At 46.4% G+C, this 27586-nt stretch overlaps 2 protein-coding genes across 12 annotated transcripts in view; both read right to left on the bottom strand.

Moving 5' to 3' along the window:
- The window catches only part of ep400 (E1A binding protein p400), a 36936-nt gene extending 24746 nt beyond the window's left edge, over window positions 1-12190 (bottom strand). For 5 of the 9 annotated variants that reach the window (XM_030357777.1, XM_030357778.1, XM_030357779.1 and 2 more), the window contains exons 1-18: window positions 12021-12190; window positions 9557-10899; window positions 9329-9430; window positions 9133-9202; window positions 8733-8852; window positions 6561-6955; window positions 6171-6467; window positions 4564-4749; window positions 4334-4474; window positions 4167-4239; window positions 3972-4009; window positions 3795-3849; window positions 3617-3706; window positions 3293-3406; window positions 2875-3065; window positions 1924-2101; window positions 1682-1818; window positions 563-732 (exon numbers count right to left, since the gene is read on the bottom strand). In XM_030357777.1, coding sequence (XP_030213637.1) covers window positions 563-732; window positions 1682-1818; window positions 1924-2101; window positions 2875-3065; window positions 3293-3406; window positions 3617-3706; window positions 3795-3849; window positions 3972-4009; window positions 4167-4239; window positions 4334-4474; window positions 4564-4749; window positions 6171-6467; window positions 6561-6955; window positions 8733-8852; window positions 9133-9202; window positions 9329-9430; window positions 9557-10867 — 3668 coding nt within the window. In that variant the 5' untranslated portion in view covers window positions 10868-10899; window positions 12021-12190. The remainder of the gene's footprint in view (window positions 1-562; window positions 733-1681; window positions 1819-1923; window positions 2102-2874; window positions 3066-3292; window positions 3407-3616; window positions 3707-3794; window positions 3850-3971; window positions 4010-4166; window positions 4240-4333; window positions 4475-4563; window positions 4750-6170; window positions 6468-6560; window positions 6956-8732; window positions 8853-9132; window positions 9203-9328; window positions 9431-9556; window positions 10900-12020) is intronic. The other 4 variants (XM_030357780.1, XM_030357781.1, XM_030357782.1 and 1 more) reach the window with 4 other exon arrangements.
- A 246-nt stretch (window positions 12191-12436) lies between these two features.
- ulk1a (unc-51 like autophagy activating kinase 1a) lies at window positions 12437-27186 on the bottom strand. 3 transcript variants are annotated; one of them, XM_030357817.1, is made up of 27 exons: window positions 26712-27186; window positions 26535-26627; window positions 26401-26442; window positions 25350-25382; window positions 25225-25261; window positions 23359-23532; window positions 22979-23052; window positions 22780-22881; window positions 21854-21912; window positions 20036-20118; window positions 19894-19944; window positions 19702-19802; window positions 19065-19233; window positions 18915-18972; window positions 18781-18825; window positions 18460-18582; window positions 18065-18210; window positions 16734-16858; window positions 16354-16451; window positions 16010-16149; window positions 15723-15833; window positions 14984-15135; window positions 14579-14754; window positions 14319-14437; window positions 14053-14210; window positions 13733-13868; window positions 12437-13494 (listed from the first exon to the last, which is right to left on the bottom strand). In XM_030357817.1, the coding sequence occupies exons 1-27, from the start codon at window positions 26799-26801 to the stop codon at window positions 13430-13432; spliced, it is 2760 nt and encodes a 919-aa protein (XP_030213677.1). In that variant the 5' UTR covers window positions 26802-27186; the 3' UTR covers window positions 12437-13429. The 3 variants fall into 3 exon arrangements, with proteins under 3 accessions (XP_030213677.1, XP_030213676.1, XP_030213678.1); XM_030357816.1 differs by having other exon boundaries at window positions 18460-18585; window positions 26712-27185; XM_030357818.1 differs by lacking the exon at window positions 26712-27186 and having other exon boundaries at window positions 18460-18585; window positions 26528-26627.
- Window positions 27187-27586: the final 400 nt, after the last annotated feature.

Genomic DNA, 27586 nt, shown 5'->3' with positions numbered 1-27586 from the left:
GTATATTTAATGCTGAATAATATAACCTCACAGCCTAATTTGAAATAAATTCAGATTGCAGAAACCCTATCTGCTTGCGCAATTGTGCCATTTAAACTTTATCTTTACAAATGTACTCAGCAAGAGCCCTTTAATGTGCATTATGATCGGATAAGAAATTAAATTGATAGAATATGGTTCAGTATTATAAGCTATATATTTAAAAAAAGTGTATGAATGGCATACCACTGCCTTGAGCCACCTTACATACCGTAGTGGAGAATTTTTAACCGTGACTCCCGGGAAGTGAATAATACCTTTGAATTTAGCATTTTTTAAGTACGGTACTTCAAATGATTCATTGAAACATAAAAGCCCTAAAAGTTACATGAAAGTCAAGTCAGAGGAAGACATGATAAATAAAAGTAAAATCTATCTAAAAAAACATTACTCCTGAGATGGCTGGTAATGATGCATAGTCTACAGGCCCATAACAAAATATTGAATAGAACAAAAAAAATAGTTTTTAGCACTCGTTTGACCGATCGTCGAAGGTCAGCAGTAAAGCGCTCCTTTGTCCCACCTTTTCAGAGAGAAGATGGTCTCCCAGTGCTTCTCCGTGAGGTTCTTGATGTGCTGCACCTCGTCCAGCACCAGGTGCCTCCAGCTCCTCCTCAGGAAGTGGCTGTGGTCTTTGAAGAGCAGCTTGTAGGAGGTGAGGACCACGTGGAAGCTGTTGGCCTCATTCCACCACTGCAGGGAGGAGAAGAGAGATCCACTGAACACGTTGCAACCGCTTCCATGCTGGCTTTGTTGTAAGTTGCTGAAGAACTCGTCGTGGAAGATGATAGAAATGCAGAATGTAACATAAATGATGCGTGTCCACTCATGTTATGTAGTGCAGGTATAAATAGTGGTTGACTTGATTGAGCTCAAGAGGAAATTATTCTTTTATGGTTCGAACAATTCCTTCGCCAGATTAACATGTGGTGGGGGGTAGGCCAAGGATGTATTCAACTTCCCCAAATCAGATCGGGGCCACGATGATTCGTAATCGCAAATATAAAACACCTTACTACAGGTTGTAGTGTGGAGGGAATACCATGGACAGCTCCTGGGGTTTTCACTTGGGAAAGACGATAGCCAATTGGGAGCCACACTGACCGGCCATCACAACAGGAGGCATGGGCCCAACTCACACCTCAATCTGTACAGGTGTATCTTCACGTCATGGTCATGACTTCGTCCATAGTTCTTTAGTAGTTCTTTACGATGTTGTGGTAAAAGGGAGGCTAAAAGCTAGCATAGCATGTCCGCGATCTGAATTGTTTGTTTCTGAAATTATTTTTTTTTTGAAAATTGCAATGACGCGATTGCCTTTGCGATTTGCGAGCATTACGGTTTTGTGAATCAGGACTGGGTTGTTGGAAAGTGGAGTCGGTTATGTGGATTGTACTGGTTTGGCAAAATGTTCGACCCAAACGGTTAAATGTATCTTCATCCGTCGTAAGGGCTGTGGTATCTCACCCCTTCTAAATTTGAAGAATCGTCCAGTGAATGCCAAGCCCAACAGTACAGTGAGATCCTCACATGGTTAGATTCGGTTTCATCACAATAGCATAAAGACAAGGCTTACATGGGTTTGTCTACAATGTGCATCATTCACGGACAATGGGCATCAGTCCCAGAAATAACAAGCTACCGTTCTCTTGGCTCTGCGCTCGCGGGCGCTCCCCAGGTACAGCAGGATCTTCAGACCAGGGCACCAGCGCTTGAACTCCATCTCCCAGGTCAGCAACTTGCAGGTCCTCACCACCACCAAGTGGGGTCCCCAGATGCCTGGAGGCGGAGGGGAAGAGACAGACGGTGAGACATACTCATTTCAACTGAGCCTGTGCGACAACGCAGATCTTTCTTGTGATCTCCTAAATGATGGATGCCCACCCTCTTGGCCGGCCAGCTGAGCCATATAGGCCACCGTCTGGACCGTCTTGCCCAGGCCCGTCTCGTCAGCCAGGATGCCATTGAGGTGCTTCTTGTGGAGGTTCACCATCCAGTCCACACCGATCTGCTGGTACTCACGCAGGGCACCGTGCAGCAGGACGGGAGCTGGGCTGCGGCTCTGAGAAACGGAAGGAATCAGGAGGAAACATTTTAGTGGAAAATACTAGAGCTGTCAGTTAAACGCGTTATTAACGGCGTTAACGCAAACCAAATTTAACGGCGTTAATTTTTTTATCGCGCGATTAACGCAATTATTTTATAAAAAAAAAAAAAAAAAAAAATATTTTTTTTTTTTCCTTTGGCTCAAAACAAAGAAGCAGTAGCCTGACTGCTATGTTCAAATGACATTTGTTCAAAGCAGTCGTTTAATTGCACTATAGGCTCTTTTTTTGTATCGTGCTGTTTTGATCAGTGTATATGCCAATGTTGTTATCAATAAAAAATCATTTGCACAAGGCAAGCCGATGCACTTCAGCATGTTGATAAGAGAATTAAAATGAGAAGAATTATGGGACAAAAAAATCAAGGGATATTTAGCATAGAAAAATAATTTGCGATTAATTAGAGTTAACTATGACATTAATGCGATTAAATATTTTAATCGCTTGACAGCTCTAGAAAATACTAATGTTTTTATTTCCTCTCTCTCTGTGTGTGTGTGTGTGTGTGTGTGTGTGTGTGTGTGTGTGTGCCGCTGTGTGCGTGCGTGTGCCTCTGTGCGTGTGTGTGTGCCTCTGTGCGTGCGTGTGCCTCTGTGTGTGTGCGCGTGTGCCTCTGTGTGTGTGTGCGTCTCTGTGCGTGTGTGCGTGCCTCTGTGTGCCTCTGTGCGTGTGCCTCTGTGCGTGTGCCTCTGTGCGTTCGTCTGTACATGTATGTGTGTGCGTCTCTCACAGTGGAGGTTGTTCTGGCACTCCCCTTGGGTAGGAGGACCTCTGTGGCTGCAGCGACCTCCGCTATGTCCCGGATGGCCTTGCCGTCAGAGCCAGTGGAACTGGCCTTGTCTGCCCCCCTGTACTGCTCTACGCTGAGCAGGGAGTCGATGGCCACCTCCTCTGGAGAACTGCTCTCTGGCCACTCCATCTCTGGAGGACGCACAACGACCATTCAAATTAATCAAGCTAAAACAGGTTCCTTTCTTCCTTTCCAAATCACATGTTGCGCCACTATATCACTTAGGTGGAGTCCTGGTTTGAGTGTTGCATATAATACCTTTGATGCAATTTTACAGTATAAACTATTTAAAATAAATACCCTATTTTAGTAATAACGTTAAATAAGGTGTTTAGTTAATAATGGATAGAAGGGGAACCTTCAGTGTCGTCCATGTACTCCTCATCACTTTGGGGACTAAGCTGGGGCCAGTCGAAGCCGTCGGCGTAGGCTCCAGCATACTGCTTCACCAACGCCTCCAAAGGCATCTCAGCTTCAGAGAGAAAGGAAGACTCACGTTCACACACACATTCTGTTTTCACTCACTCTACAGAGTCTATTGTGGCAAAGAGTGAAGGACAGCAAGGATTCAGCCAAGAACGCCGGCAAACACATCACACATGGGAATCACACTCCATTGTAGTGTCTCGACCTCTACCCACGTGTATGCCTCCAGACTAGAAACAGAAACACAGCAAAGTACCGTCTTTGTTCAGGTCCGCCAACTCAGCCTTGTGTTCAGCTTCGTCCTCTGCGGCCTCCTGCTCCTCGATGGTGCTCTCCTCATCCACTCCTGGGGTAGAAAGTAAATATCAAGCCCAGACAACATCAAACAGCCAACACAGGCTGGGTGTATCAACCCTATGTAGTTCGATACGCACCTTCTTCACTAAGCAAAGAACTGCACTTCCTCTTCCTGGCGGACACAGGAGGCTCCTGTAAGAACAGAAGATGGGCTAATAAGACAAACCATGGAAGAAAGGCACATATTCTGAACAAATGAGTCCACAATAAACACTGCAGTGTTTACCCAGTGGAGGTTTAAGTACAGTGCTAACCTCTTTTTCTTTGCTCTCTCCAGTGGATGGAGTAGGTGCTGCAACACAATTATAACATTGGATAAGACGAATGGACAACGGCTCACACTGAATATAAAATACCTAGAATATGTGGGGGTGTGGTGTGTTTACCATAAGAGTTATGATTTTATGTAAATATGATATAGACATAAACAGCGTATGCTGGAGTTTTACCGGATGCTTTCTGTAGACTCAGCATCTTCAGCCTCTTGTCATAGATTTCAAACTGTAGTTTGATTTCCACAACCTGGAAAAGGAATCATTCAAAAGCACAAATCAATTTTAATTAAAAGGCGATTTTAGAACGAAGCAACCCTTTTTAAAATTGGTCATCACAATACCTGTTCAATGTTTGCCCAGAAGAACTCCACCTCGCGTGCAATGGTGCTGGCGATGTGGCGGAGGTGCATTTCCTCCTCCTTCTTGGATCTCTCCGCCGACAACTTCTTCTCTTGGTGGTGGCGAGCACAGGTACGTACCAGCTGGAGAGGAGCACGCACATTTTCAACCACACGCTACACGCGACAAACCTTAGGAGCACCTAGCACAGACACAGACCTCATCTCCGTACCTTCTTTGCGGCGGCCTCTTTCCACCTCCTCTCCTGGGCGAAGTCTGCAGCCATCCACTGCATCTCCTCCAGGAGGTAGTCCCAGTGGGACTTGGGGCGCGAAGCGTCCATGAGCTTGGGAAGCCTGCTGGCCGACCACTGGCCCTCCTTCCTCAGCTCGGAGATACGCTGGTGCACCTGGCTCTCCTGTTACAGCGAGAGGGTTTAAGAGTCAGACACTTCAGCTGAGATTACGGCCAGATGGTCTTGATGAAAGACCTATTGTTAAATCTCCAACATACGTTTTGTGGCTCACGTCTACTCTTCAGTCGTTAAAGGGGACATATTATGAAAACAACACTTTGCCTGGGATTTGGAGTGATGTTTTGGGCTCTAGTGCTCCCACACGCATGCAAACTTTGAAAAAATTCTGTACATAATTTTTGGAGTGAGATATTCTGCATTTCTGAAAGTACCCCGCCTACAGTTAGTAAGCGGGCGAGTCTGTTTGGCGCCCCCTCCTACATAGGAAGGGGGCACAGTTGAATATTACCTCCCACTTCCCCACTGCCCTCCAATCAGAGCATAGCTACGATTTTGTGGACCAGCGGACGAGCAGCTCCGGCGGAGGGAACTCGGCAGAAGTACGGCAGCTCAGCTCCGGGAGTACAATCCCTTTTTTTGCCAGACTGCCGCCGAGCTCCCCTCGCCGGAGCTGCCTGACTGCCGCCGATGCTTCGGGGGCAGTCCGGAGGAGGAGTCATGGAGGAGAAAAGGAATTGTACTCCCGGAGCTGAGCTGCCGGACTGCCGCCGAGCTATCCCTGCCCGACTGCCCCCGAAGCTTCGACTGCAGTTCAGCTCCCGGAGTACACCCGCCGGAGCAGCCGGAAAGCTTCGGCGGCGGCGGCCGGACGGCTTCGACGCCGGCAGTCGAAGCTTCGGCAGCAGTCCGGCAGCTCCGGCGCGGGGAGCTTGGCGGCAATCCGGCAGCACAGCTCCCGGAGTACAATCCCTTTCTACTCCATGCCTCGGTTGATGGACTTCAGAGAGTCACGGCCAAAGTTCCTTTCCCCTGATTCTTCTCAACCATGGCCGAGATATCCCCCACTACAAGTCTTAACTTCTGTGGAATTACCAGAGACGTCAGACGCAGTCTTTATGATTCATAGTATCATCCGAGGCGCACATAACTTTTGGCCGTGATATAAGATATAATATTATATAAATACCCATATATAATATTATTATTATATTATAATATATAGAGCTCCGGGAGTCCGCAAACGGCAACAATCCCTTCTCCTCCATGCTGTGGTTCAGTCTGACAGCTCATTGGTCAATGGGCAGCAGCTCATTAGCATCAAAGCTACAGACACCAGAAACAGCGCATTCTGAAGGGACTGAAACAGAGGGGTATAAAGATTTCTTTTTTCCTAAATGCTATTTCCAGCAAACAGCTTCAAAAACATGTTTTCTGGAACTCAAATACTATGTTTACTTTTTGGGAAACACCATATTATGTGTCCTTTAAGTGAATGCTTTTTTGTTTTTTTCTGCACACACATGTGCCCCGCATGTGATTTCGATCGTACTTTAGTACAGTACCAACGATAGCCGCCAACGTACCAGTTTAGCCTGCTCCACCTGCTTATCCTGGGAGCCCTCCTGGGAGGACTGCATGCCGGGGGTCTGGCCAAAGCCCCCCAGCTTCACTGCCGAGGTGCCGTTGGTCCCGGCCAGCTTGGACTGTGTGCCGGGATTGACCGTGGAGGCCTGCGGACGGAGCGGACTAGCAGTGTGTGGGGAAGCCACAGAGTTGGTGGTGGCGAGGGCGGGGGACATGGAGGACATAGGCAGGGTGTTGCTCGCGATCCTCTGTACCGGCTGGGCACCGTCGGTGGCGGGGCGGCTCAGAGCCACCGTCTGAGAGGGACGAGACACAACTTTAGTTAGAACGGCTGCAGAAATAAGATGAGAAGAAGCAGTAGTGAATGTATGCCTTCGAGGTGAACTGACCACTTGACCCGACTGTAGCATGACCTGGCCCTGCTGCTGAGCCTGGATCTGAAGATGGAGGCTGGGCTGCAACTGTTGCTGCTGGAGCTGGGCCTGGAGCTGGGCATGGGGGTTGACCGCGGCCAGGAGCTGCCCGGCCGCATGCACCTTTACCTGGGCCTGGAGCTGGCCCCCGGCCTGGGCCAAACTGTCCAGCAGCTGGGGCTGTTGGGAGAGGGTCATGGGAAGGCCCGCCATGGGCATTGCGCCCTGGGGAAGCCTGCCCGGCAGCTGTGGGGGAGGGGTGTGCAGGCTGGCGGCGTTCTGCACCGGAGGACCCTTGGATGGGTCGTACTGCTGCGGGTTGGGTTTCTGCCCTGCAATGTGGACCGACTGAGGGTTTGGGGGCATTCCGCCTAGGTGACAGCAAACCAAATCATAAGGAGGAAGAGAAACAGACACAAAGGGAGGTGTGGAAAGTGGGATGAAAAGAAGGATTAAAAAGGACAAGGTATAATCATTATGGTTAGTGTTTTAGATGATCCTGGTCAAATAAGTACAGGGCAATGTATTTCTGGCTTACCGTTGAATACATATATTGGGACTTTTTTTAGGGGCTCAAACATGATAATTTTATAAGAGACCAGAAGTTGTCTGGTTACTCTGTATGTTAAGAGTGTCTGTTGGCTTCAGCTCTTACTGCTCCTCAGAACCTTGCCTTAATGAACTACACATACTGTATGAATCACCAGCGGAACTAGCTCCCACTGATGGAAAAGAGTGGAAACTAATGGAAATCATACAGCAAAATGATTACAGAAGAAATGAAAATCAAGGTGATCTTCTACATGTCACCCAAATAAAACTTTACTTTAATTAATGCAAATCATTGCATTTTCTTCCATTTTCAAGAAAAATGTCGCTAAAAACATCAAGAGAGCTATCATGCAGTAGGAGGTTTTTTTATCAAGAGGTTTGAGAGAATACAGAGAGAAGAGAGCAGTTTTATAAAGGAAAATTAAACAAAAATCTAGAAGGAAAAAAAGGAACAGATAAGGGAAGGGAAAACAGGAGAGCTAGAGAGCAGACACAGAAACACTGTATGTCGGCATGCAAGAAGCAATGTCATACTAGCGGCAGACGAGGCCTGGCAGGTCCCCCGAAGCGACGGAGGACCGCCATACAGCAACACGAAGCACACAGGTGAGCAAGACACACGTCGGGGGGTTGGGTGGGGGAGGGGTGGGGTCTCGGCAGACGACAGCAGGCCTGAGCGGAGCTGTGCACACTGAAGCAGCACCTGCCTTACCTCCCTGCCAGTCAACAAACACCACCTGGCCTAGACGACTGCACCACTCGGGCCCTGATGCCACCGCACCGCTGCGGGCAACACCAGGCAAGACTCGCGGTCGCACAAAGGATTAAATACCACTGCTGTGGGGGACTGGCCGCCTAGTTAGGTGGTTAGAAAGGAGCCGAGTCAGAACAAAATGCCATGAGGTTAAACGTGGCGACACGAAAACAACATGAGTGTGAGGTGGACAACAAGGAAAACAACCAGAGAAATCAAAAGGACAGTAATCCTGGGGATGTGACGGGTGAAGACTGGAGGTTGAAATGATGTCGTATCCATGTGGAGAAGGAATATGAATGACGAATGAGAACGCAGGTAGGACGAAGGGAAGTTATCGAATGAGCGTGTCCCTGGCGGGAGGGCAGAGCGTCGATTCTCCGTTTTGCCACTTTGTGATGGGCCGTAAAAATGAGCTGAAAGCCCTCGGCATGACAGAGAGATGTACAAATACAAACTCAAGAACACAAGATGAGGACAGATGTAGACGGATGATCGATATTGAAAGAAACACAAAAAGGAAAATCATAAGACATGGCATCTTCCCATTGAGTGGCTATTCTTCTTCAGACGTGAACTGTCTTCTTGCCCATTTGTGATGATAGAGAGAGCAGGTGCTGGTAGGGCTAAGCCTTAACTTGTGGCCTTCTGGGGAACTCCAGTGGATGGAAGAGAAGAAGATCGATTTGTTGATGCTGCCCGGAGGGATCGTTTTTGTTTTTGTTTTTTTTGGAGACGATGCACGTCGGCACTCAAGTGTTTCTCGTTGTGAAACGCTCAGACTGGGCTACATCCAGCAGCATCGAACAGAACACAGAGGGGCCCGAGAGTGGCACTCCTACCTTGCGCAGTCGGCATAAGCTGCTGGAGCGGAACGCCCGCTGATCCTAAAGGAGATACACCAGGATGCTGGAAAATCAGCCCATGGCGACCAACTTCCATCCGGGATCTCTTAGCCTGATCTGGGATTCAAAACACACAATACCCTCATAACCCGAAAACTACACAAAAGCAACTCGGCACAGAGTGATGACCGTCAGCCCGTGCAGGTCACCTCTCCTTCCTTCCCGGGTTAGGTTAAGACGCCTCTACATAGAGCACTAGTAGAGGAGGCCAAATGTCTAAAAGCAGAAGCAATTAGAAGGGAGAAAAGAAACAAAACAAAAAGAAAAAGAAAGCGAACAGGGGGTGGGGTAAACAAAGCAACATAGGAGACACACGAGTCTGCTGTCCTTGCCCTACCTGCTTGGACCTGCTGCCTCTTAAAGGCATCCATGTCGCCTGGGTTGGAGCCACCTGGCCCTGCGTGAGCCTGCGAAGGATACAGTGAGGAACCTTATCGAAATGACTCAAATAAAAACAACTTAAGATTGATCAATGTAAACCAACAGGTTCAAATTCTGTCAAAGGCTGTCAAGACAAGAATTGCAACCGTTACCTGAAACTGGGTGGGAAAAGCTGCAGAGACATTTGCTGGAAGCTGTGTTGCTATGGCAACTGGCGTTACTGCCTGGCCATCTTTCCCAGTTCCAACCTTCACCTGAAAGAACCCAAGTTTAAAGTGGCCTTACATCGAGTAATATAACTTACATAATATATTACAACCAAATTATCTGAAACAATTAGAGTCAACCTTCTCCCCATTGATTAATCACCACTTAAATACCTCATCATTAATGACCTCAGATTGTTCTTCATCCTCTTCCTCATCCTCAAGGTCCAAGTCGTTCTGCCTCAAGTACGTGTAGAGCGGAACACAGGGCTTCTTCTTGAAGGCCATGTAGTCCATCATGTTCCCCTGGAGGTGCTGAAGGAAGAACAGCTCTATCAGGTACTCCTTGAAGACTTCCTTCAGGCTCTCCATCTTCTTGCTGTGGTGCTCAAGGCACTGTTTCCTCAAGTGGGCGACCTCCGGGTTGGAGGGGGCGATCTCCTCTAGCTTCTTGGGTGTCTGCTTCTTCATGCCCATGGTCACACTGGTGGTGGGGGTGAGTGACTGGTTAGGGAGGCCTTGAGTAGGGCTGATGAGGGCCGGGCTTGAGGTAGGAATGGAGGACGGCACCGTGAACGACCCTGTGCCCGGTGCCCCCATGCCTGTGACCATACTTTGTGCGTTCTTCTCAAATAATGGCCGTGCCAACTGGCCTTGGATGATGCTGCTGATCTGCGGTGGCAGGTTGGAGGTGGTGATGTGGCCGGGGCTACCCAGGTTGGGGAGAGCGGTGCCAGTGGCCACCGGGCTTTGGGGTCCATGGTGGTGGATGGTGCCTCCGGTCTGAGAGTGGGGCTGGGAAAGCCGCCGCTCCCTGATGCTTCCCGGTGCTCCTGGGGACGCCAGCTGAACCTGTCCGGCAGTGGCCGATGTTATCTGGGCAATTCCTGTCCCATCCTGGTAAACAAAGTGGCTGCTCGCAGGAGGACTTCCCAAGCGGACCAACATACCAGCATCGACGAACCTCGTCGGACTCTGTCCACACACCCCCAGCGCTGTGGTGGGGGCCCCAGGCCGTGCTATTCCCTGCAGAGGGACAGGGCTGTGCTGCGTGGGGCTCTGGGGCTGGATGGGTTGGGGCAGGGGGGAAGTGACCTGTAGGTAGGACGGGGCATGCTCAAACCTCCACTGCTGCGTAGCATGCTGGAAGCCCGGTGAGGCTGGGTTCTGGATGGGGAGCGGGGTCAGGGTTATCTGCTGGTTACCAGTCACCATCTGACCCATGTTCTGTAAGGTGATGTTCATGTTCTGGCCCGTGACGGGGCTGCGGCTCATGATGATCTGGTAGTTGGGGGACTGGGGCGCTGAGGGGCTGGCTGCAGAGGTGAACGTGGTCAAAGGGGATTGAGGGTGGTTGATGGCAGCTTGTTGCTGGGTAACAGCAGCCGTGGTGGGCTGCTGCTGCTCTTCTGCTTCGGTCCCACTGACGGACTTGGCTCTCTGGAGCTGGCGTTGCACATTTTGTTGTCCACTTCCATGGTGCATTGCGCAACACTTTTACTGTGACTAATTGCGATCTATGGAGAAACATGGAATAGGTCATTGTTATGATCAGGTACAGTGAGGATGATAACCACCAGTGCCCCGTTTAAATTGCCTGGGTGGGGACTGGCAGTCTGGAGGAGGAAGACAAAACAAGACATGGTCAACCATGATTTACCCATGTATTGTTTTATTGTTGCAAAGCTTGATTTTACCCAACCAATCATTTACTTTAAATTAACAGGCATGATTAGATTGTGAGTTAATTCAAACATCTCTTAAGAATAACCTAAATAACTAAATTCGTGGGGGACCTTAATGTGGAATCGTTTTGTCGATGTTGTCCTTCAGGTATAGGACACATCAATTGTAAATAGTGGAAAGACCAAACATATTCTGGGCCTGTATTTGCTAGATTCTTTCGAAATACATTTTGAAACCTAAATATTCGATTTAAATTAGTATTTCAGGAAGCCTGACGTTACTGTTATTTGATAAATGTGCCCACATAAGATACAATAATTACAATGTATTGTAATTATTAATCATCAATTTATGCACCCAGTTATACGCTCCATGTCATATTGTTAATATTAACCCGATTGCCACATTACAATTGAGGAAATAGTGGTTAATACCAAATAAACACCAGATAATTGTCTTTATGTGGACAGGAGCCATGGCTTTGTCTAGTGACTGAAAACGATCATTTCGATCAAACACGACTTCAACATCGTCCAGCCAGCAAGTTATTACTCACGCTGTTAGAAATAAAGATAACAATCGTATCAAGCCATAATAGTAATTAAACTGACACCAGATTGGTCTTTAAAGGACAGTATAGGCGAGACGGGATCCAATCTGAACGATCTTTGTTTACGACGTTCAGGCTCAGGACTCTGCACAATATTGAGCCGCTGTATTTTATTAAGCAGGTATACATGTACACAAAGAGTTCACGAGTCTTTAAATGGATGAACTAAGAACATATGGTCTATCCTGACACCCGACGGACACGTGTATATTATATTATGTGTCACATTCAGAATAATACCCCAACTAGAAACGGGTAGCATGCTAGCTAGCATTGCTAGCTTGTTCATGCTAACCGCCCACCTCTGAATGCTTATTTGTTTAACAACATGAGGTAACTTACTGCGAATTGAGCTTTACAATCGTCTTTATCAATCCCAAGTCATGTTTGCGAAAATCTCAAGCTATGACTAAAGATTATAACGCTAAAATATAATATCGATATTGCTAATGACAATGTTGTGAGCTTATCTCATTCAGAAACATGGCGATGGCGGCCACCTTTCTGTGACCCGGAAGTGCTCCTTTAGAGAGGAACCTCAGGACGCTGTCGAATGTGAATCAAACAAATAAACAAATAGGTTGTGGTTAGGATTAAATAATGAAACAAAAGGTAGACAGCGAACAGTTCTCAGTGTTAATGTGTGGATTATATCAGTACGAAAGTTCTGACATAAAGTTCTTTAGTATTGAGCAATAAGTTATCTGTTGCTGTTTCCACCATTTATTTTGACATTAGAAAAAAATGGAAAACAGATCTGAGGTGTATTTCCTTTAATGACATTATACATATTCTTATGTATCCAAATTATACATTAATTGGACAAATGGCAGCAAAGATGTAGATATTTCTGTTGAAAATGTCATTCATAAAACACACAACACTAACATATTCAAAAACACTCCAACACCAATTACCATGCATTGTTGTAATCAGGGCTCTCAAGTCTCACGCATTCAGCGTGAGAAACACGCAATTCAACCCATGCACACGCTCACACGCCACACTTCGTATTTCTCACGCAGAGAAATAACCAGGATGGCGCCCACCAATTTGGGCCGCTATTAAACAGTGGAACAGGTAGGAATCAAACGGGTTTCCCGTACGTAGGGTAACCAGACATCCTATTTTGCCAAAATACAGCATTACTTTCATGGTAATAAAAGCCAAGCCTAATAGTTCTCAGAACCTTGCAGATGAACAAATACATGTTTTTACACTTTCATCTTCCTATTGCATCTTATCACTTGTTATAGAAAGAAACATAAACCCATTAAGCACTGTATGAGTAGCTTGGCTACACATTGGCAATATTTGGTCTAAATAATCAGACTCTTATTCACTCGTAGATCAATACAGTACTTCATAAAGTTCAATACACACAAAACCAACCACTGTTTAAGGCATTTTTCAAGTAATAAAACAAATCATTAAAACACATTGTTGGCTGTAATTATTCTCTGTGCAAAATGTTGAACAAAAACATACAACATATTTAAGCCGGAAAAAAAATCGGTCAGCCCAGAGCGTATACAATGGGAACATAACACGTTGCGTCTCTGTAGATGTGCTAAAACAGTCATTTTCAAGATGCCCACCAGTCAGGCTGGGCGCTAATGGACGAGCTGAAGCTTCAGTGGTCGTTTCCCCTGTGTGCGGGACATCAAAGTGCTCTTGTGTATCGACAGTCTGGTGCTCATCTGCCTCTTAGCCAGATGGGTGACGGAAGAACGAAGGCCTTGTTGTCACCACTAAAGATAGCTAGCATGCTGTAAGCTGTGGAGAGAAGCAAGACGTCGCTCGATGCACTGCTTACCTGAAGTAGCAAGACAGAGATAGAGAGAGAAACACACACACAGAGACAGAGACAGGGACAGAGACAGAGACAGAGACAGAGAGAGAGAGAGAGAGAGAGAGAAATAGAGACAGAGACAAAAATAATGATTAAATATTGTATGGATCAGAATAGAAGTATCACTAAAACAACCATACACAACTTCTTTATACCAACAACAAACTTTTTTTAGTTTAGTCTTGGAAAATAAAGCACTTACATTTGTCAACGCTCTCAGCGTCGCGTTTCTCCGTGACAACACGGGACAGGCCCTCCATCAGCAGGAGGCCCTTATGGTACCGCTGGATGGATGCCGTGCTACAGTGGAACATCTCATCCAGGGCCGCGGACTGCACCTGGATACCATAGAAACGTATAGGCGCGCACACACACACACACACACACACACATATATACACACTTAACCTAACGTAACAAATAATTATAATGTAATATATGCCCTTTGGTGGGCACTTTGACCTTATCCAAAGTCTTACAATACAGTGAGTGCCTCTACCTGTCATTGAATTGGAGCCTTACCATTTGCACTGCGTGGTTGTAAATAAGTTTCTCTGCTACGATGCCATTGAAGCGGTCCATCAGTCTCTGCTTGTCCTGCAGAAAGCTCTGCAGCCGGTCGTTGAGCGAGCGGCAATACGTCACGCAGGCCTTGTACAACTCGTTCAGTTTCCTGATCACTGCACCAGAGAGACATCCTCAGTGACCATTCTTACAAGATGCATCTTACACCCAATCCCTGAACTCAAAGTGTGGTGAACAGGCACGTCAGAGAACGCTACTCTTACGCTGCTTCACTGTGACAGAGGGAAGTAGGCGGCCTTCTTTGATGTCCTCTTTAGCGGCGCGCAGCGCGGAGGACAGGAACTCCTCACACTTCATGTACAACAGCAGCTGCTCTGCGTGGCTGTAGGATATCCAAGAGGGTAAAGGCCAAGCCATACATGATCAAAAATAACATGTGTTGTGTGTACAGTTTGCGTGTGCCTAGGTTGGTCAGGCCAGGCCGTACACAGAACAGAGCAAAAGGCTGACCCCACTCACTGACCTCCACTCTCTGCTGAGGAGACTGATCTGATCCGTCACCAGGCTTTGCTGCAGGAAGGATACGTCAGGGCTGCTGCTGGCCTCTAGGACTTGGTCTTTGGAGAATGCCACCTCCATTACACAGTGGACAAAGGCCAGTGTGAAGCGGAGCTCCATTAGAGCATTTGTATGTGCCTGCTGTGGTTGTAGGGGTTAGAAAGACCATAGTCAGCACTTAAAACACCCTAAGAAGCTTCTTCTATAATCTTTTATATTTGATCTCCTTTATACTATTGTTTATTTCCCATCTGGGATCAAAATAATCCTCTTATCTCATCGTAATTTATTAGCCCCACCGACCCATGGCTTCAACAGATCCACAATGAATCTCGAACTCAACTGAGGGTCTGTTTATATGTGTACTTACCTCCATCAGCGTGTCGTCTGGGAGCTCAGGAGGGTGGAAATCCAAGGTGCTCTCTTGGACCCCGTCCATGACCTCAACGTCACTTTCTCTGTGGGCTCTCCTGTGAAGATGGCTGCCGAAGAGCCAGGCTGTACTCATGAAGCTGGGGCTTTCTGGGGTGGAGAATACAGACAGGGTCAGTCCAACCCGTGCACTCTTTAACAGAAATTATTCACAGAAGCAATACCTTTATTTTAGAGACACAGAGAAAAGGTGAAATAAAAAAAAATTGGTAGATTACTCAAACAAAGATGTATATTTAGAGAAGTGTATATTTAGAGAAGTGTTCATGTTATTTAGATGAATAGATCACACATAAGGTAAATCCAGCATTTGACATGGAGTTTGAATATAATAACTGATCTCAAACCACCTTAAAAACAAATGACTATTCCTCCTATATTAATCTAACAATAACGACTTCCATAAAGAAATGTGTATCATTAATGCCGGGGGTTACTGTTTTTATCAGATATTTTTTTATCAGAAAGTAAAAGGTTAATAAATTCATTTATTAGATCACTATTGGTCAAAGGAAATTAACTTGTGATCATTATGCTGCCTTATCTTTGAAATAAGTGAAAATATCGGCTCCAGACATTTAATGACACCAAAACTGTTGACGTGGAAATGTGAACAGTATAATCATAGTAATAATAGTCTTAATTGTGAGCCATCAAGCTGTGTTGAAGAACTGTACCAGAGAATATCCGAGGAGGGGTGTTTCCTATGGATGGAGAGTCAGCAAACGCCACAACCGCAGGACTGACTGACAGCCCTCCTGCAGTTCTCAGACACCCACTAGGTGAGGCTGTGGGACAGGGAAACGTTGAGGGCTGAATGAACACAGGTGGCCAAGAATTTGACCTGGCCTGACTTACTTTACAAGCACAGAGACCTCTTGCCAAGACTCACATTATCTCAAATAGCATTACTTAACTAATCGACTCCCTTGAGGACCCAATACATTTCTCAAACCCCCCATACCTGCAACAGCCTTATCCCTGGTCCCTGCTATGTCAACGCTCTTCTCAGAAAGCGGGCTGTCGTGAAGCTCTCCCTGCAGGAGCTGAGTTCCAAAGGCAGCCTTCAGCAGCATATCAGATATCCTGCCTGTACTCCATGACCTGGGCACCCAAAACAACTCCATGACTAATCAGACAACAATGTTTATGCTGTAATGATGAATCAAACAACAGCATTTGCATAACACCGCGGGCCAGAGATTAAGGCGATTATTAAATAGAACCACAACTAATTAATTCATTGCTTGATTCAAATGGCAGCCTCCAATTCAGTGCTGGTTGGATTTGCATGAAGGATTGTTTTACCGTTTTAAGGGGCTGTTGGTGTTCTCCTGCGGCCATGCTGGCTTTGTCCGAGGGGTGGAAGAGGGGCCATGGGTTGGCAGGTTCGGAGCCGTCCATACCTGGTTTGTAATGGATAGTGGTGCAAGTATTGGATAATTGTTAATACAAATGAAATCAGGCAAAGTCTGTCATTATCCACACGATAAATAAAACAATATACAAACAAACAGTGAATTGGTCACGGGATTGGTCAACAACGATACAGGTCAACATCGGGAAATCAAGGGGGAGAACGTTCAACTTTTTAACTGAAATATCTGATAAAATATCTCAAATATTATCTTTGATTCTTTTCAACGATAACCGTAACATTTGATTTAACATCATCATTCAAAGCCAACCTTGAGGCTCTGGGGGGCCGCCGTGTTGATATCCCCGCAGGGGAGGCTGTACTGGGGTCTGGGGTCAGCTGGCGTCCTGGAGCTCAGAGGGCAGGCCTGCTCTGGGGTCCCGGGGGAGCACCCTACTACAAAAGGGACAAGACACAGACAGAGGGTTCAGAAAGACCAGTATCAGGACTATCCTGTCCACTGCATGGAGCAGACCAGATGCTACCCAGGGGCGATTGTAATTGAGCCAACATGCTGTATTGAAGTACAGCAGAATGGATGAACGATAAAGCTTAAATATTTATCATTTGTTGACGCCCAGCCTGACTGCTGTAATATGAGAGTCAATGACTGCAAAGTGGACATTAGGGATGGGCAAAATGATTCTTTTCCGGGAACTAGTTCTTTCAGTTCAGTTCACTATAACGATTCGTTTGTTTGATTTGTTCGTTTTGATTAGTTCGTTACGTCAGATTACGTCATTTGGTGTCTGCCCCCCCCCGGCGAGACGGCCGTGAGCATAATTTAAACGACTTCTAGGCTCTAACCCCCGTGAAAATCGAGAAGATATACTATATAGTATAACCGAACGTCCCACCAATATTTATACCACTTGCTTACTCTCTATATTTCATTCATGGTTTTACATTTATAATTTTATTTTACTTTACATTTAATTCTTCATTATTCAGGCATTACAGAACTTTCATGGTCATAAATAAAAAATACGAACAGCAGTTTAATTTCTTTGTTTGTTCTTAAATTGATGTAGAATGGAGCAAAGACTCCTTGGATTGGGAAATGCGTTTATCCAATAAACAGTCAAGTCTATTTTCGAAAAAATGTAGGGGGATATATGAGTGGCCCCACGTCGAATGGTATGACCCAAGATACGTCAGACAGAGAAAGCGGGCATATTCGACGGTACCGCCTTGTCATTTGTTTACCCAGGTGCCATTGCAACACCATTGCTACCTCTCATTGGCTGAATCTTTGAGAACATTGTAGACTCAGTCAATATAAGTCGCGGGGAGACGAAGCTCTGTTCGTTTGTATATTTTATTTACGTGACCATATTTTTGGTACATGTTAAAAAAAAAAAATCAAAGAACCAGTTCTTCTTGTTTTAGGGAACCAGTTCTTGTCGTTCACGTTCGGGATTCGTTTGTTGCGAACGAATCGGTCGCGACCGACTCATCCCTAGTGGACATATGTTACGCCTAATATGCAATAGCAGAGTAACCTTTCAAAAACCAGCTGGCTCTTTAACAGCCAAACTGAGGGAAAGCTCTCCTAAACGGCATTGATAGGTGAAGTGGGGAACAGTGGTGGATGCCAGCTACCTTGTGTAGAAAAGCGACCAGGTGAAGCGGCTCCAGCCTGGAGCCGCGGGGAGGAGGACAGTGGGGAGCCTCGACTTGGCTGTGCCCCGCCAGACCTGCACTCTCCTGTGGAGAGTCTGCTGCTGCCCCCAGCACAAAGCATAGCCCTGAAACATACACACAAGCGTCCAGTTACATCCCTGTTGAGAGCAAACAACGTCTGACTCCTTAAGGATGGTGGAGAGTTGGACGGTGCTTCCTCTCACAGCCCATAGATGAACACAAGGCTCCTAAAGAGTTAAATTGGTATGGCTTCTAGCGTGCAGTCGTTTGCCAGAGGAATGTTACCAGGGTACCAGAAAAGAGTGTTCCGAAGAATTCCCCAAAAACTTGTGTACGTTGTGGGCAGTTTATACCTCGTGGATCCATGTAGGCCCGCAGGCTGTAGGTTTTGCTCCATGCGCTGGTAGTTGTGGATCTGAGTTGGGACGGGAACGGCCACTGACTGCTGGTAGTTGCTGCAGTTAAACCCCACAGTCCTGCTACACAGAGCGAGAGAGCGGAGATACAGGATAGAGAAATGTACGAGAGGAAAAAAAAATCGAATTTCTTTTTAACCACATTTTTCAAAGGTTACCAAATTAAAATATGTACAGCTCATCCCCAGTGAGCATAAAGTCTTTACCCCACTCCTACCAGATTAATCTCAAACATCCATCCATCTATCATGGTTTTACCTGGTGGGTTTAGCTGGAGACTGCGGCGATGAAGAGGGGGAAGTCCTGTTAAAAAATGAAAATATAATAAATAATGAAATCCATACATCCTATTACTACTATATTATAAGTATGTCTACTTGTGTATGACCTACCCCGTGTATATGAGGCAGCCCTCATAGGGGGAACCATCTCCCACTTCAGTGGATTCACCTTGGAAGGTAAAGGCACCGAGGGAAGTTTAATATGCAACGACTGAGAACACACTGTATATAGTCATGTCTTGTACAGAAATCCTTTCTTACTGGGAAACTGGGCCGGCACCATAACGTAGTCCTCCCCGTAGGACGAGTCGTCCTTCCTGCCCTGAAGGGGGGGCGCCTTTGGCCGAGGGTGGTCCACTGCCCTGTGGGCCGGGGGCCGATGCTTGTTCCGGGTTTTGTGCTGAGGTGGAGTCATCTCCTCATCGGAATGCTGAAGAGCAGCAGGAGAACGAGGCAAGAGGAACACTTGGTGAATAGACCGATGAAGTTAACAGGGGCCGATAAAACATAATGCTAAATTGAAGTATCAACATTTGACCAGATTTAAGGTTATTTTTACAGACACCATCTTTCATTCAGGGCATTTAGCAGACGCTTTTATCCAAAGTGACTTACAATAAGTACATTTTTAAGACAAAAGATAAACAACAATATATCGCTGTCGGTACAGTAAGGATGTTCTTTGAAGTGCCAAGCACTAACAATCGCAAGGTTAACCCATTCCCTGTATACAACAAAGAAAGCTAGGATAAGATGCTACAGGATGCTAAGTTCTATTTTAAAGTGCAAGGACATACAACATACAATAAGTGCATAAGACGGGTGTTGGGGGGGTTAAGGGGGGAGGCTATGCAGAGTCTAGGTGAACTCTGAACCACGCATACATAAAAACACTTACATATTGAGGGGAGGGCTGGTTGGAGATGGAGGAGCCGCTGGAAGAGCTAGCAGAGCCAGACCCAAAGCTGGGGTAGGATGGGATCATGGGAACCGGAGAAGCTAAAATGAGACAGAACCCGTTATGGATCTGAACGGCAGCGGCTGCCTCAGATTCCCCTTATTCCATGCGTTAATCTCCAAGCCTACACACATTTCTTTGGAGTTTGACTTGATTCCAGGAAGGGGTGGCTGAAGAACTCGTCTGTGGGGAGAAGATGTCAGGAATACGTCAGGATGAGGAGTGTTGAAACGTGACTCTGTGATTAGGAGGCGTGGGGTCTCAGGGGGCTTACCGAAGGTCATCCGATCCTTGTGGTTCCTCTGCAGGAGGCCGAGGAGCAGATGGCGGAGGTGGACGGAGGTCTCCCGTGGGATGCTGAGTCGAAACAAGCAGACTTTCTGCTTAGCTCATCCCTTTAACAATGTTAATATTCAACGCAAACACGAAAAACCTGCTGGGTAATGGGTGCCGTAGTTTGGCCGACTCCAACTGTTATGACAGCCATGCTTCATGCTTTTAGGAGGCTTACAGTGAAGTCAGATACAGGTCATGAGGGGCAGGTGGGGAGGTTGGGCATCTTGCTCATGGAGGCTTACAGACGATGGGATCAAACCCAGTATCTTTTGGCTGGAAGTCGAAAACTCAATACACTTTACTAGGCTAAGCATTTATTTAGAATCAATTTGTAAAGGTACTTAGGATAACTACATGCACAAGTATGTATTGTAAAGCTATGGAGCATATACAAGTATGTTGTATAATGTTGTGGAGCATACACAAGAATGTAGTGTAACATTATGGACCATACACAAGAGAAACTAGCAACAAAGGGAATCATGTTCTTCTAATTCTTCTAAGGGCGCCAGTCTGCCAAGAGAGTTGGCAGGCTGGGGCGTGGCACCGCTGGAGCAGCCAGGGATTAGCGAGGCTTCTTGCTCAGGATAGGCCTAGCAGCAGGTATTTCCTGCAGTGGCTGAATCAGCTGGCTCGACAGTACGGGAAAGAACCAAACCAGGAGGTATCTAACAACTATCGAGGGCACCCTGAAAAACACAGCGTGTTCAGCTTTAGGTATGAATACATATACGATAACCATGCTGGTTCCAGTCTCTTGCTAGTGTGCACTATGTTTTATATTTCAAGTATATTATTAAACCCTGCTGAGGATTTATACAATTTCAGAAGAAAATCATTTTCTGCATATTTTTGGTTTATTGAGAAAAATCTATGAGAATGACGCATAACAGATTTACTACCATCCCATCACACCTATAACTGGTGCTGTGTGTGTGTGTCATGCCATCTGTTTATGTCTGTGCTAAGCTATGTGGGTCAGGTGGAAAGTGATCGCAGCTCAGAGAAGTTAAAAATAGAACAACAAGAAAACCACAACCTTCATGACCTCACCACGCGCACGCACGCACGCACGCACGCACGCACACGCACACGAGCGCACACACACACACACACACACACACACACACACACACACACACACACACACACACACACACACACACACACACACACACACACACACACACACACACACACACACACACATCAAAGGCTTCAGCTTTGCAACAGATGACCCTGGTTGCGAGCAAAGCCCTTGGGAACAGAGCCCACATGTACACATCAGCCCTGGACACGTTCCAAGTCTGTGGTAGGAAAACATCAAAGCTGAGGCCTTCTCATCTAATAATCTTTCCAAGTGTGAAGAGGAAATACCTCAGGCTACACTTAGTGAACAGCGCAGTCTATGCAATCAGCTTTCACTGGAAGACAATGAGAAAGTCGTGCAGGAGCCCACCACACTGTAGTAGTACTATACTCTCTGGGTCTGGCTCAGGAACCAACAACAGAAACGCAGCCAACTACAGTCAGTCAATCAGTGTCAGGGTCCGGGGATTGAGGTTGTCTCGTGTGCGTCCATGGGGCGCTTTATGAGTTGTCAATGCATGGGGTTGTCGTTAAGTGACAAAAGACCCACGCGATGTGAGCGCACGTTGGGGGGAGTTGGCATGGCCGTGCCTCAGAGCAGGGACAGATGTAGGGGTGCCTGCGCCCGGGAAAACAAGCATGTGGCCGGGACCCCGGAGGTACTGACCTGGGGAGCAGATTCCCGTTGCTTTCGTAGAAGAGCCGGAGCTCCTGGGGGGTGCTGGCCTACACACACACACACACACACACACACACACACACACACACACACACACACACACACACACACACACACACACACACACACACACACACACACACACACACACACACACACACACACACAGACACACACACACACACGCACGATCAATGTGGTATAGAAGTATGCTAAGCCAAATGAAACTGTGAGTGTGCTCGCTCAGTAATAGTATCCAGAACTCTGTGTCATTCTCAGCGAAAGTGTATTCAAGGAAACCACGCCATGAATACCCCCAGCATCAACAAAGGCGTTGCACAATCCAATACCTCACAACTGTTTACATCTCTCAGCTTGACAATCAATAAGTAAAACATTACAAAATAACAATTAAACAAGGCATAGGATAGTTAGCATGAAGCTATCCTGTGACATAAACGAGGTGACATTTTGTACTACTTTCCCTAGCAGTCATAACAGGTTGTGAAACCATGTTTGTGCTGGGTCCAAAGAAATGGCCTGCAGCCATTTCCGCATACTGTAAACAAGGGCTCTTTCCTAACAAGCATCAATTGGTTCCCCCTCAGTTAGTTGCCCAGATCAGTCACAGATTAAGACGTGATGTTTACTGGTTGATAGGAATATATTTGCACTTTCAGAATTGAATCAACAGAGAGACAATGTGTGAAGCCAAATGTAAAAGCACAGCTTGGCCATGTACAGGCTACAATAATAAATAAAAGAACAGGTGTGTGTGTGTGTGTGTGTGTGTGTGTGTGTGTGTGTGTGTGTGTGTGTGTGTGTGTGTGTGTGTGTGTGTGTGTGTGTGTGTGTGTGTGTGTGTGTGTGTGTGTGTGTGTGTGTGTGTGTGTGTGTGTGTGTGTGTGTCTCACGTAGAAGGGTGCTTTCCCAGTCAGACACTGGTACACTACTGTGCCGATGCTCCAGAGGTCAGCCCTGGCATCGTAGTTCTGGGACATGATGACCTCCGGGGCCTGGGGGCAGACAAACAGATTACAGCCCAGGAACAGGGGGTCCATATAGGCACATGCTATGTCCAAGGAAGATGGGCTGAAGGGCTCTGATCCTCACCATGTACATGGGGGAGCCACAGAGGGTGGCCGCCATCGTGTTAGTCTGGAGATGGCGAGCAAACCCAAAGTCAGCTGTACAGAGAGAGAAGACAAAGGAGGTAAGGTGATTGAGTGAGTGAGAGTGTGTAATACAGTCACAGCAAGTGCCGAACGACAGCGGATCAATTGACAAAGGTCCTTTGTGGTCACTTAATGTCCTCGCAATTTCCCCAACCCCATTTCCAGAAAGCACATAAAAAAGGTAAAGACCCTCTCTCCCCATCCCCAAGAGAGTCTCTGCCTCAGTCTCTCTCTCGCATTGGGATGTTTGTGTACCTTTATTCTGCAGTTGGCCAAATGTGACGTCAATAAAGAGTTGAAAAAATGTGCCTCCCTCACCGATTTTGAGGCAGGTGTTGCTGGGACTGATGCGGCGGCCGGGGGGGGAGCAGAGCAGGATGTTCTGGGGCTTCAGGTCCCGGTGGATGATGCCTCTGCTCTGCAGGATCTTCATAGCCCTGGAGATCTGCTGCAGGAACACGCGGATGGTGTCCTCGCTCAGGGTACGCCGAGCTGCCATGAAACACAACGCACAGGAGGAAGGTGATGGGATGGAGCCAACAACTTTCTCACAACCTTGAATGCGGCAAAACAAGCACGTTCATGGTACACTGGAATCGGAATATAGTACTTGCATGGCAATGAGCATGCCATGTCTTCTTCCCGCGTCATAATTTCCTGATTTGCATCTTCACCTCAAACTAGGGCTGGGTGATGTGGCCTAAAAATAAAATCTCCGATTTTTTAAAACAAAAACCGATTATGATAAAAAAAATTAGCTAAATGACAAATATAAATGTATTTTAAGTTTGGATTTTATTTGAAGATTAACAATGATTAACAAAAGTAAGATTTGGTTGCCGAAGACTTTGGCCAAACTCTTAACACCCACCTTTGTTTCAATAATCAATTTTCTTTTAAAAAATAGAAAATTGACCATAAATTCGAATTGCGATTAAAACTCGATTAATCGCCCAGCTCTACCTCAAACCGAATGACAATTCATGTAAACTAATAAACGTTTATAGGCACCAGAAACACCACCTGTTGAAAGGTAAAATAGCCAGCCTTCAGCCTCATCTTGTCCAGTATGTGTGTGTGTGTGTGTGTGTCTCTGTCTGTCTGTCTGTCTGTCAACAGGTGCACATCAGAGACACTTAACTGCTTTAACAACATGTGCTCGTTTTGGGCAGTAGCCTACATCCAAGATGGTGGAAGACGAAGGAGAACAAATGTAGGAGGGGAGAAGAAGAGCTCACTTCTTAAACGTGGTTGAAGATTAGCACATGTTACTGTCAGCTTGGGGAAAAGGGTGTCTCACACACACACACACACACACACACACACACACACACACACACACACACACACACACACACACACACACACACACACACACACACACACACACACACACACACACACGATGTGATGTAAGCCTGTGTGTCTATGACTGCCGTTCTCTTTCCTCTGAAGGGCAGGAGATAAGGGAATGACAGATGGGAGGATTGTTAAACTTTTTCCGAGCATGGCCCCCTGAGCTGTAAATAGCACCGTGGGCCTTCTGGCACGGACGCAATCGGTGGGCATGCTCCCAGAGACCTGCCAGAGTAGAGACCTGAATTAGACAGTGTTTGAATATAGAACCACCAACGCCAGTGTGGCGGCTTGGACTTGGAGATCTGTTTGGCTGGGCCTCCTGGTAGAGGGGGTCCTATGGAGTCATTGGGAGGAAATTTCAAACCAGGATGTATTTAGTTTTCATGAAACACTGCTGTCATACCACACTTTGGAAGATTAGTGTATATATATATATATATATATATATATATATACACAAACATTTTACACTATACAACACTAATTGATTGCCTGCAAGTCTACATGTTTACACTAAGGATTAACTATCTTGTAACAATGTGTAGCGTCCCACCAACGACTCACCGGCCTCACACTTGTTGACTTAACACTCAGGAAAATGACAGACACCCGACACCAGGTTGTTATGACGATGTAACGAGCTGTGAACGGAGGAGTGTCTGTCCGGATTAGTGTCCGTCAGGAGGAGTGTCTGTCAGGAGGAGCGTCGGTCCGGAGAAGGGCTTGGTGTGTAGCCTCCCCCCTCCCCACACACACACATCGCTACGGTCGGAGTGCAGGAGTCAAGGAAAGAGCTCACCCTGGGGTTGAATGCAGGAAACTCACCATGCAGGTATTCAGCCAGGTCGCCTCCGTTGCAGTACTGCAGGACAACAGAAAACAAGTCTGTGTTAAAGCAAGAATCCAGCACACTCACTGTACAGTTAACGTTCATTTTGATTGTGGCTTACCTCCATGACGAGATAAACACATCCCCCAATCTCCTGTTGGGGAAAATAAACTTTTTAATTGTTACAGACATATATTAAACACACTTCTACAAGCCATGACCCTACAGAGATATAGAAGGTAGTGTAGGGTTGTCGGGAGTGCAGACAAAATTGCTTTAGCCAGAGGCCTGTGTAACAGATCCACTATCTATCTTTTCTTCTGTCAACACCAGAGGACATGACATGTTACACTCACTAAACCCTCGGCCCGCAGCGTCTCTCACCTGGTCCCCCGCCATCACTCACAACAGGATGGGAGGGGGGAGAAACCGAATATTGAATTCGATTTAAGAAACGGGCAGTTTGATGACAGGTGAAATACTGAGTCACAAATACTGGGATTAATGAGTCATTCACCTTCATGCTTTCTCAACATGCATCGATTGAGCCTAATACGGGGTAAGTCTTTCATATACTACCAGGGCAGGTGTTACATCCCCCACATTGTGGTACAACAATTGAGGCCTATGTCATTTGGGAAGCTGTTGTCTCAGCAGCCTGGTGTGAGCTACACAGGGCCATCTCTTTTGATATAGCTGACACAGAGGATCAAATGGCCTATCACAGTGCATCCACTAGGAGTGGTGAGAACCGGCACACAGACATACAGGTGTTTCGAGACATATCCTGTCTGGAGCTGTCACTCCTTCTGATAGGCCAACACCTATGTCCTGCATTTCCCTGTGGATACAAAGTACTCCTCTGCTCTATCTCTAAGCCCAATTTGCGTGTGTTCGGAAGCCCAATGTAGTGCGTGTGTAAACATTCACAATGTTAAAGAGGAATCTTTTAAAATAAATCCCACATGGAAAAGATTTCACATGAAAACTACAACAACCAGGGAGCCAGCTCTCTCCCCTACACGTGCGGATGATGACGCGCAATGTTTTCGCACATGTCATAGAACCACGCTTGTGTTTGCGTCCCCACTGAATAACACACGGATGTCTGGTAGTACGGGGAAACGGGATACACTTAAGTGTGGTTCAAGGAAAAGTAAACCCAACCCTACCTGATAGTCGAGTAGACCGACGATGTTTTCATGTTTGAGTTCCTTGAAGCGAGGGAGAGAGAGAGGGACTTTCAGCATTGGGAATAAAACCATAACGCACATTTTAATGAGGTGATCAACGTCATACCTCATACCTTCAGGATCTTAATTTCTTTCCCGAGGAGGACTTGGGATTTGGCCAGATTCTTCTTGTTGATGCACTTTATTGCAACTTCACAATCGCGCTTCTTCAAAAGAAAAACATAATGTTACCAACAACAGCAAACAGCCAGTATGAACACCAGATGATGAGATGAAAACAAGTGAAGTACCTCTTTATGTCTCCCCTTGAACACCACAGCGAACGCACCGTGACCGATAAGGTCCTTCCTGCTGAACTCGAAGCTGCCCACAGTCTCCATGGATCAAAGAAGGACGGAAACTGTTCCACACAATCAGGACTTACAGGAGATCTTCTCGTTCACAATCATGTCCATGTCATCCATTTAAGATGTAAGATGTATTAATCAGAGCTAAATCCAGATCGTTGTGGTGACGCGTATGCGCGTTGCGCAGGCGAGAAAGACGAATTATGTCAACTAAATATGTCTGCCAACTTCTTTTACCTCTGACTGGACCTCATATCTAAAATCCCCTGACAATAATTAATACATCCCTGATTTGGATGATGTCTCAGCAGAAAACCACTCAACAAAGGGCATACTCGTTATCCAGCTTTACTGTCTTAACTTTGTAGGACGGCTGCCGCTGTAGTTATTCATATCAGAGCGCGCATGCGCACTGGAGGCTGCAGACAACACTCGCCTCGCTTTGGTTTCGTAGGCCTACTGGCTGTCATCATTTCTGCAACTAAGTTGTAAGCAACTTGGGTGCTCAGAGGCACAACATATCTGCAGGATGTTGAGGGATTTAGGTGCACCCATCCCATTCGTCAACTCCTCGTTCTCCATCAACCGACCCCTTCTCCTCTTATATTTCAATATTTATTTTATTGAATACATTTCATATACGTTTTAGTATGATATATATACATAACTTATATATTTTTCCAAATAATGTACCTTTACTTTATTCACACACACACACACACACACACACACACACACACACACACACACACACACACACACACACACACACACACACACACACACACACACACACACACACACACACACACACACAC

The sequence above is a fragment of the Gadus morhua genome, chromosome 6, assembly GCF_902167405.1.
Source record: "Gadus morhua chromosome 6, gadMor3.0, whole genome shotgun sequence".
NCBI classification, from domain to species: domain Eukaryota; kingdom Metazoa; phylum Chordata; class Actinopteri; order Gadiformes; family Gadidae; genus Gadus; species Gadus morhua.
This window is presented reverse-complemented; position numbering and strand designations above follow the sequence as displayed.

Bases quoted from the DNA above. Each gene is read 5' to 3' on its own strand.
- ulk1a (XM_030357816.1), bottom strand. From the start codon at position 26,801: ATGGAGACTGTGGGCAGCTTCGAGTTCAGCAGGAAGGACCTTATCGGT. The intron at 20,119-21,853 runs GTCAGTACCTCC...GTTTCGACTCAG, and splicing joins AACGGGAATCTGCTCCCCAG to CATCCCACGGGAGACCTCCG. The intron at 18,826-18,914 runs GTAGGTCATACA...ATTTTTTAACAG, and splicing joins GGCTGCCTCATATACACGGG to GACTTCCCCCTCTTCATCGC.